The 10,103-nt window shown below is 37.0% G+C and overlaps 2 protein-coding genes across 7 annotated transcripts in view; one reads left to right on the forward strand and one right to left on the reverse strand.

Moving 5' to 3' along the window:
• The first annotated feature begins 18 nt into the window (after positions 1-18).
• Positions 19-6,636, forward strand: elavl1a (ELAV like RNA binding protein 1a). 6 transcript variants are annotated; one of them, XM_084119913.1, is made up of 7 exons: positions 19-126; positions 1,454-1,513; positions 3,059-3,236; positions 3,674-3,777; positions 4,294-4,447; positions 4,538-4,763; positions 5,299-6,636. In XM_084119913.1, the coding sequence occupies exons 2-7, from the start codon at positions 1,478-1,480 to the stop codon at positions 5,621-5,623; spliced, it is 1,023 nt and encodes a 340-aa protein (XP_083976039.1). In that variant the 5' UTR covers positions 19-126; positions 1,454-1,477; the 3' UTR covers positions 5,624-6,636. The 6 variants fall into 6 exon arrangements, with proteins under 6 accessions (XP_083976039.1, XP_083976041.1, XP_083976040.1 ...); XM_084119914.1 differs by having other exon boundaries at positions 37-126; positions 1,298-1,513; XM_084119915.1 differs by lacking the exon at positions 1,454-1,513 and having other exon boundaries at positions 28-126.
• A 2,024-nt stretch (positions 6,637-8,660) lies between these two features.
• The window catches only part of slc1a8b (solute carrier family 1 member 8b), a 9,342-nt gene continuing 7,899 nt past the window's right edge, over positions 8,661-10,103 (reverse strand). Inside the window, exons 9-11 of the mRNA XM_084119912.1 lie at positions 9,752-9,886; positions 9,550-9,667; positions 8,661-9,403 (exon numbers count right to left, since the gene is read on the reverse strand). Of these exons, the coding sequence (XP_083976038.1) occupies positions 9,251-9,403; positions 9,550-9,667; positions 9,752-9,886 (406 nt within the window). The 3' untranslated portion in view covers positions 8,661-9,250. The remainder of the gene's footprint in view (positions 9,404-9,549; positions 9,668-9,751; positions 9,887-10,103) is intronic.

The raw sequence follows: 10,103 nt of genomic DNA on the forward strand, positions 1-10,103 counted from the left end.
GCTTCCTCGGCATAGTTCCATTGTGGCGTGTTTTTTGTGTCACGAGAGCGCAGCGCCAAAAAGCCACGTTCTGCTAAAGCTCCGCGTGCATCCATTCTACTGCAGAATCGGATAGACTTTAAGTTGGTAAGGCGCCATGTATATATTTTTAAACTTGTCTTTTTTACCATGATGCATTTAAATTGGTTTATTAAGATCTAGTAACGGTTATAAATCTCTTCGGTGTTTGAGGCCTGGCTTTATTTGAGTTAGGCCCCTTAGCGCAGCCTGCTCGAGTTTGAGCTCGAGAGTTGCATGGGATTTACCGAGCGAGTCATCGCGAAAATAAGGGGACGGTGTGTGGGGAACGAGGCCTCGTGTTGTGTGGTATTTTAATGCTAGACCTATTTGAATCGCTGATTATTCACAAACATGCTGTGTAATGCCGCGAGGTTGTTGTCCTGTAGCTACGATACGAAACCGTAACAATGGCGAGGTAATCTACACAAGCATGAGTGATGTCCTGCTGCGGGGTAACGTTAGTTGTAAATCCCACGCCCCCACGACTAACGTTAGGCAGAATTACAAATGTCGTTTATTCCGTTTTCTCAACAGCCTACGAAGTACTGAACAGTGTTGACATTTTTTTTATGATAGTAGTACATTTTTGTTCTGATAATTTTAATAAGCTCAACCGCCCGTGTAAATGTCGTATAAACGTTTGTCGTGATTGAATGAAAATTATGAAATGTTCAAAATGAAACGAAACTGTCCCCGGAACACTCTTCATGCCATCAATTAGTTATTAAAATATATTTTATGCAACAGCATTTTACAAGGTAGACGTAGTTTGGCTTATTTTAAGATTAAGGTTAATCAGCCATGTTGTGTTAAAAAAAAAGTTTATTTGACCTATTATTAATATTATTTCTTTAATTCGTGCAGTCCAGAATAGATTCACAGAATTAGCCTATGTTTTATGCCATGTAGATTTGCTTAAAGGGATAAAACAGTATTTACACTGTAGTATTGTACCTAATTCTTGGTGTCTTCTTTCCATTTATAAAAACTACAAATGATATATGTATGTATATATATATATATATATATATATATATATATATATATGTGTATGTATATATATGATATGTATGTATATATAAGTTTGCAGTGTAAAGAAATTTAACAAGCACACCATTTATATAATGTCAACATTGAGATGTTGTGTAGGCAGTACAGACTCAAAGTGAGGTGCTAAAAATACACGCTGAAATTACACCAGTCTTAATGGCCGATGGTTGTTATTCTTTTTCCACAGGTTATATCTGAAGGTGGCTCATCTTATCTTTTTGCCCTTCTTTTATTTTAGTTTATTTATTTTACTCTGAACCCCCAAACCCGCCTTTGCCTTCCCTACCACCCCTTTTTGTCAGCGTGTATTTTTATTACCTTATTTTGTTTTTGGTATCTTCAGAGTTGGGATCTGTGACGGCTCTTCATGGCAGTCAGAAGGGGACACGTTAGATACTTAAAAGTGAGTAGAATTTGCGTCCATCAGGGACTGAATGTGGATTTTAAAAATAAACTGAACCTGTAAGCTGGAGTTAGTAGTGTTTAGTGCTTGTAGGCTGTTTTCGTCCATGTAGTGCTGTAGCCTGTGTGAAGCGAGTAATACTTGAGGTTTAATGCTGTCGTCTGAGGTAGACTTTTCACTGAGTGCACTAGACATGTTATTGGGTGTTGTACAATGTCAGCTGAAGGTATCTGGCCTGGCAAATGCTGCAAAGTTTAACCATGTTTATAGGGACCAGCTCGCGGTCAAAGTAGTCAGATAGAGAGTGACCAGAATTGTCTATGAGTGATTCAGACCACTTTATTAAAACCCCCAATGATGGTTTGTGTGGGAGGGACTGTAATAATGCCTGTTTGTTTCAGCCTTGAAGGTTGACTGGCTACCCATGTGGAATACACAATAAGACCTCTCTTCTAACGTGAATGGGACGCACTGTCCGATATCAGAATAATCATGGTGACCACAGTGTTCGGTTCCTCCTTCACCTAAAATGCCTTGAAGGGGTTAGACATCCAAGACCGCCTTTTTAATACTATTAGTACACTACCATATTTTATTGTTTTTGTATTGAATGAATTGTGGTCATGTGCAATTTCAGCTAGACTCCATTGGAGGCAGTGCTGATCATAGAATGTAAAAGAACAGCAGTACAGTGAGTCCCGTTGACAGTTACATCTGTCCTTTTGCTCACATTTTTTACTGTTTTAGCTTGGTACATATTCGTATCACTCATAGTTCATTTTTGTGGTATATTGAACTTTCATGTTTGCTGATTAACAAAAACTGGTTTAGGTCAGGTAGTAACATTTTTGAAGATTACATATTAATAAGAAAGGGAATGTTGTATTGCTTTGTTCTACTGTTCCAGTTCCTTGTTAACGATATGTAATGTTTTTTTGTCGGTAAGTGACTAGGTTGATTTTTCTTTTCTCATTTGTGTAATGTAGAGTAGAAATGTAGCCAAACTGAGGTGTAATTAATGAAATATGTTTCAGTGGGGATTTGTAATTGAGGCATTTTGAAGTCATTAGAAGAACTGTCTTGCAGATGCTTGTAGTTGCATTATTTCTTCCCTATAGGCAAGAATATAAATCCCTTAATTCACAAATTGGATGCTTTTCTGTCTTTAAAATTTAAGGAAATGCCCCAATTTATCAATGAAAAAAGCCAATGAAATTTATTCTTTAAGTGCAAGCATAATGTAATCTCACATAAATGTTTTTTATTTTATGTAAAATTAGTTTTTTATACTAATTTTCTTTAATTGCGTGTTTTTCGTTCTATTACTGGCTTGCCAGCTGTAATTGAAAACATTTTCAGCAAGATCTAGGCCTAATATTGAGGCTCTGTACCTGTGCAGGTACGGTCAGGTATCAACAGCAAGTAGCAAATTTTCATGTAAAATAAGTGCATAATGAGTTTGCGGTAATATTCAATATTGCCTTATTACATTTTTATTGGTGAAAATGTATAACCCTAACAGAAACTTGTTTTGATTATTTCTAGGAAGTCTATGACATGTCGAACGGTTACGAAGATCACATGGCCGATGAGCCTAAAGATGCCAAAACAAACCTCATCGTCAACTATTTGCCTCAGAATATGAGCCAAGATGAGCTGCGGAGTCTCTTCAGCAGCATTGGGGAGGTGGAGTCTGCTAAACTTATTCGTGACAAAGTAGCAGGCAAGTATTTATCAGCACTTTGCACACTGGTTTCAAAGCAGACACATAAATGAATTTTGAGAGAAAATATTGTTTGTCTTTGTTGGTTTAGGGATGTAGTGTCTTTATTTTGCAGGGTTTGCATGAAGCCATGTTGTCAGTTAAAAAACAGAATGAATTTATTAAAAGATTTGCGCTTTTAGACAAACTTTTGAAGCACTGGAAGTGTTTCTTCACAATTGTGTAGTCTTCATTTCAGTGTTGACAGAAAAAAAACTACATATTTTTAGTTTCCTTTCTCAGGCCTGTCCCAAGTCAACGTGGATTTATTTGTTGGCATCAGTTTTTTCCCCAGAAGTTTAACATTTGATACTAGGATGTTTTTTTCCTTTGTATTTGGAACGTTTCAACTTTTTTTTGTTTTGTTTGTTTTATTGTTTTCCTTTTTTTTTCTCTAGGCCACAGTTTAGGGTACGGATTTGTTAACTATCTTAACCCTAATGATGCAGAAAGAGCAATCAGTACTCTCAATGGACTGAGACTACAGTCTAAAACTATCAAGGTAATGTGACAAAAGGTGCTCCTGTGTAAAGTTAAATTGTGTCATTGCTTCAGACCACCGGTTGTGAGAACAAGGCAGCGAGAACAAAGTAAAGTTGTTGGAGTAGAATTGCTCAGACCTGATGGAATCTTGGTTGTGGCCTTTTTATCAGGCTTTTCAATATTTAGATTCATCTATTTAAATATTTGTTTTATTATCTATGGTTTACAGGTTGCAAACATGTTGCTTTAATGCTGTTTGAATTCTATGAAATAGTTTTTGCATTTCTATAAAATGTAATATTTGTAAAGGACCCATGGCAAACTATTTGTTGGGTGGGTGTTCCCTATTTGAAAAGAATTTACAATTTTTAATATCAATTTAAAAAAAATTACTTAAATTGAAGAATCTACGTTTGCATCTCTTTTTTTATTTTAATTTTTTTATTTAGCCATAGTTTATTAAGAGATTTCCTAATAATCTCCAGGGGAGGTATTTCTTCAGGATCTGATCTTTCACCTTTGCTCTTTCTGACAGGTGTCATATGCCAGGCCAAGCTCTGACACCATAAAGGATGCCAACCTTTACATCAGTGGGCTGCCTAAAACAATGACGCAGAAGGACGTAGAAGAAATGTTTACACGTTATGGCAGAATAATCAACTCCCGTGTCCTCGTCGATCAGGCGTCAGGTTGGTAGATGAGCAAAGTTGATTTTGACACCTGGAATGTTCTGTATGCTAGCGTGTATTAAAGCATTCACCTTTTTATCCTCGTTGCAGGACTCTCTCGTGGTGTGGCTTTCATTCGATTTGACAAGAGGTCGGAGGCAGAGGATGCAATTAAGGACTTGAATGGGCAAAAGCCGCCAGGCGCTGCAGAGCCCATCACTGTCAAGTTTGCTGCCAGTCCCAACCAAGTGAAAAACTCACAAATTATTTCCCAGGTTTACCACACACAGCCTCGCCGCTTCGGGGGGCCCGTCCACCACCAGGCCCAGAGATTCAGGTGAATGAAGTCCAAGATTGTTTTTCTCTATTTTGCTTGGTTAGCATATCCAGGGGTGCACATAACTGGCAATTATTTAGATTTAAAACCGTTCTCATTCATTCGGTGAGGAACACAGAGTTTTGAGCAATATTTGCAGACCCGGTCATGCTGTTGGTCATATGCCACTGCAGCGGACGCATATTGCAGTATTAAGGCTAATGATTAATTGATCGTTAATTTAAACGACGATCCATCATGGGAATTTGTGAAAATTGACATCCCTAACGCATGCACACAATTATGTCAAAATGCCCATCTCGGCAAGTATTCTCTCGGTTATGTCATAAGTGAACAGTTGAGAAAGAAATCGGATGTGTGTCAGTATTCAGTGACAGCAGCCTAATATTCCTGCTGTTGTCTGTAGCAATGTTAATAAAATAAAAATTATTTAAAATTATTTTACATTTAGGAAGATTCTGAAAATTCTTTCAGTTCCAAAAATGTGTGCATGTCTGATGAACTTGTCCTAAATGATGTTATTTCCTGTCTTCAGGTTCTCTCCCATGAGCGTAGACCACATGAGCGGCATGTCTGGCGTTAACATGCCTGGAAACTCCTCGTCAGGCTGGTGTATTTTTATTTACAACCTGGGCCAGGATGCAGATGAGGGCATTTTGTGGCAGATGTTCGGGCCCTTCGGTGCTGTCACAAATGTCAAAGTGATCCGTGATTTCAACACCAACAAGTGCAAGGGATTTGGGTTTGTTACCATGACAAACTATGAAGAGGCTGCCATGGCTATTGCCAGCCTCAACGGCTACCGCCTCGGGGACAAGATTTTACAAGTGTCGTTCAAAACAAGCAAGTCGCACAAGTAGAAAGCAGGGTTGCCAGGAAAATGAAGAAGGTTGTTTTCTGCGAAGAGAAATTGGCGCCGTTTTGAAAAAGAAAACTATTATTTTAGTGTAATCAAGTCTTCGCAAATGTTCACGTTTCGCAGTCTCGTTTAGACAGTTTCTTTTAAGATTCAAGCTGTTGGATGCTTCAAATGCAAGTGTTTTAGGCGTTCTGGTTTATCCCAATATATGACCAATTTTTCGTTTAATACAAATTTGTCTCTGATGTTAGCCTGGTATTGTTGCTATGTGCCATACGTGGTCGGACACCTCATTCACCAGATGCGGGATTTAAAACTCAGATTTTTTTCTTTCTTTTGTCAATATCTACATCCTACATAGCTCTTCAGTATTTACGATGCCTTAATTTGATGTCATTTTTCCACTTTGCCCTCAATAATGTAGCACTTTTTGGTTTGGCAGGAATCTCATTACCCATCTCACAACAGTTAATTCGTTTATTAAAATCTGAGTCTTAAATCCAGCGTGCTGAGTGCTCCATAGAAAAGAAGAGGTAACGGCAAAGAAAATGCCTGTTTTAGTGAGGGGAAAATCTTTAACTAACTTGTTAATCTTTTGTAAGGGACCCTCTGAAAAGACTGAACTAAGAAGGACCAAAGACATGAATGGAAGGTTTAGTTTCTCCCGGCAGAGGTGCATGTTGCACATCCCTAAGAATATTCCAAAAATATTTGGACATTGAATACTAGGTACTGAGTATTTATGTAAAATGTAATCACATTTGAGCATCAGCATCTTCTGTTTATGGTTTGCGTTTTCTTTTGTTTTTGTTTCTCTAGGCTAATACATTAAGTTTAGTTTGTTTATTTGAAAATGGATATCCAGTACTAATGCACATGCTTTTTAAGACTGCCTTGTGATATTTGTGTTTTTTTTTTTTTCTTTCTTTTTTTGCTTTTGTGTTTCCTTTGGAAACCTTTCATTTTGTTTCACATGGCATTTACAATCATTAAATTTTATTTTGTTTTGCTCAACTTTTTGTTTTGTTTCTTTATTTTATCTTTTAATTAGTTCTTTAATTTGATCCATTTTTAGGTACAATGCAGTGTAAGTCAACTCAAGACTATTTCCATATTTAAAGATGCAGATGGCTGAGTTTAGGGCCCTTTCACACTAAGAATGATAATAATCATAACTATATTAGCATCCACACCAGTGGTCAAGAACGTTTTGTTTATTCTAAGTGTGTGCGCTATTTTCTGTCTGCCACTTTAAACGCTCAAGCTTCTTAGAGGGATAGTTAACCCCAAAAAAATCCCAATTTTTTTCCATTACTTACTCACCCTCAAATTGTCCCAAACCTATTTGTCTTCTGCTGAACACAGAAGATATTTTGAAGAATGGTGGTAACCAGACAGTTGATGATGCCCATTGACTTCCATAGTAGGAACAAAAATACCATGGAAGTCAATGGGTGCCATCAACTGTCTTGTTACCAACATTCTTCAAAATATATTTTGTGTTCAACAGAAGAAAGAAACTCATACAGGTTTGGAACAACATGAGGGTGAGTAAATTACAATTTTCATTTTTGGGTGAACTATCCGTTTAAAGTCAGGTGGATTCTGATTAGCTGATTCTGATTGTTATGGCTTTTCAGCTCAAAATCGTTCTGAAAGTGATTCCAACGATATTGTTTCTCTGTGCCGTTGTGTGGACCATGCTAATATATATTTAGAATTATTGTTTGTTTTTTTAGAACTATATCTTTGTTGATGGTTATCGCCCTTGGTGCGAATGGGTCTTTAGCCCGCCAAGACCTCATGAGAAACACTAAATTACCACATTTCATGGTGTTAATTTTGAGTATCAGATCTTAAGTATTTATTTTTCCGGCATCGGACCAAATCATAAATATACAGTCTGACAACGTTTGACTTATTTGATTTGGCCAATGGAGTGCCATTTATTTTGCCTTTCTCAGTGGTTCATATTCAACTTTTTCCAGAGGTTTTCAGCCGTAGTTCTCATTAGTAAGTGGTGGGGAAGATAGAAACGGATAGAAACTCAATCTAACAGTTGTACAGTCATGTTCCTCAGCTTTGGCTCCTCTTGAGGTTTTCCAAATATTAGTTTTTAAAACCCCACATAGGTGGTTCTTTAGTTAGACAAACCCATGAATTGATGCCTCTTGTGTAAATTGATCATTTTCAGCACAGACAGTTCTTAGGCTCCCTCTGCTACAAGACTTAAGGTTGGTATTGTGTGTGCGTGCATATATTTATATTATTGTGACTGACACTAATCCTAATCCTAAATGTTTTTGTACAGTGACTCACTGTTTTTTGTCAGGTTTGTAATAAGCAGTTAACTATACTTGCATCATCTGTTACTTTATGGTTCATGTGAACCTATTAGCAACTTTACAGCCACTGTTGGCTACACGTCATTTATATGAAACACTTGGCATTCATTTTTGTGCACGTTTCGGCATATGTGCAATATTGAAAAGTGATTCGTAATGAATAGTAGTAATTATAGCAACCGTTTCCCTTTCCATCTTTTTTGATATCCTGATGTTTAAAAAAAAATATTGCCCAATGTTTGAGTCAACTGAGATGCCAGTTGTAAGAAATATCAAATAGGATTTACTGGATGGTTGCAAATTTTAAGCCTTAATTTATGTAGAATATACTGGAAGTTTATTGAATGGTGGAATTATTTATATAGCTCGTGTATGGTTTTATGTGTTGATATTGATGAGTGTCTTAATTTTTTTTAAATACTTTTTGATTCTACATTGAACATCTGTTATGAGCTACTGTCTAACATGTAGTTGTGAAATAAAATATCAGGCATTATTGCAAAATCAGAAAATTTGTGTCTTGGTATTAGTGAACTATTAGCGAAGTAGATCTAGGAGTATAATTTTCGCTTTTTTTGGTTTGTGATTTTTATAGGTAGTTTTTGGTATTGGTAAATTTTAGAAGGTATAAACTAACCATATTGTAGTTCTTTATTTTTTACAGTATGAATAATGAAAACCAATAACACAAGGTTAATTTAACAATTTTATTAAGAAAATAAACAAACATAACCAAGCATGATAATCTATATTCCATCCCACTTGAAATGAACAGTGATTGTGTGCTCTGAACATATGTAATAAAGAGATACACAATCACTGTTCTTGCAGTCATTAAAAAAATCAGTTTGTTGTCACGGTACACTGTATGACAAGGCAACTGATGATCCATAATTGGAGCCCCAGTCAACTAACTAGCTGTGTAATGTTCCTGTTTGTACATGGTTTTATTATTGTGGTCTAGTTTTAGTTTTTCTGTCATTAACTATTGCGTTTTAAGGCAATTCTAAAAGATGAACATTTAAAAAACAACAACATGTTTTTGTAATTTACAAAACCTCCAAGTTAAGGTGTCAAAAGCACTCAAATGTCCTCAATTTTCAAGTTCACCAAAGGCGACTGTTGAGGTAACAGTAACATCTGTGATGTAAAAAGACAGAATGGCACACATATATATATATATATATATATATATATATATATATAACAAAGGGGAGGTAAAGGGGGAAGGTTTTTGTGAAGTCAAGGCAGCTTCTGTTCCTGCTTGGTATCATCTGTCAAAGTTAGACTTGGCAGAGGTTGTAACATGTAGTCGGCTTCTCGATCACCTGATCACCGACAACCTCTAAGATGTAGTCCCTATTACCCAGTAATGGAGTTTCAGATGTGGGAAAACTCTGCACGCTTTGGTTTCCAAAAGATATCATAGTATCTCTCTGCAAGACACAAAATACAGCCATTACACAGTTGTCACATGACAGTTTTGACGACTACTAACAACGGACCACTACTGCACGATACTTGCTTATCCATATTTCTAACTAGGAAATATGTAAATGAGCACATAGTGGCTATATCTTACTCTCTCTGAGTTGTTTGTGGATGGGACGTCTTTCTGAAAGTCCTTTTTGCACACGTGAGCCATGATTCCTGCGGCTAAGGCGTCTCCAAGCACATTGATCATCGTTCGAAATCGGTCCCTATTAAAAAAAAGATGCATGAGATTGACTTTATTTCTATTGTGGGTTATAAGTAGTAGTACTCACGCAGTATGTTGTACTTACAGGATCCAGTCGATAGCTACAATGAGTGAGATGTCATCTGGAGGCAAACCCACTGAGGTAAGCACGATAACCATGGTAACAAGACCAGCCTGAGGGATTCCAGCTGCTCCAATGCTTGCTGCTGTGGCTGTGATGCTGAGAAAAGAGTCAAAGTCAAGTCACATGAGGCGCTCACTGGCAAGTGCAGCTTTGTTACTGTATACTATCTGTCAGAAGTTTGGAATAATTCAGGGCTTTGATTCATTTAAAGGGTTAGTTCACCCAAAAATGAAATTTCTATCATTAATTACTCCCCCTCATATCGTTCCAAACCCATAAGAACCCATTATTGGCCGACGCTGTTACCGTGAGC

This window comes from Abramis brama (assembly GCF_963993115.1).
Source record: "Abramis brama genome assembly, chromosome: 7".
NCBI classification, from domain to species: domain Eukaryota; kingdom Metazoa; phylum Chordata; class Actinopteri; order Cypriniformes; family Leuciscidae; genus Abramis; species Abramis brama.

What these genes read in the sequence shown, in the direction of transcription:
- elavl1a (XM_084119913.1), top strand. Translation starts at nt 1,478, where the DNA reads ATGGCAGTCAGAAGGGGACACGTTAGATACTTAAAA. An exon ending in TATTCGTGACAAAGTAGCAG is followed by an intron (nt 3,237 to 3,673) that starts GCAAGTATTTAT and finishes TTTTTTCTCTAG; the next exon opens with GCCACAGTTTAGGGTACGGA. An exon ending in TACAGTCTAAAACTATCAAG is followed by an intron (nt 3,778 to 4,293) that starts GTAATGTGACAA and finishes TCTTTCTGACAG; the next exon opens with GTGTCATATGCCAGGCCAAG.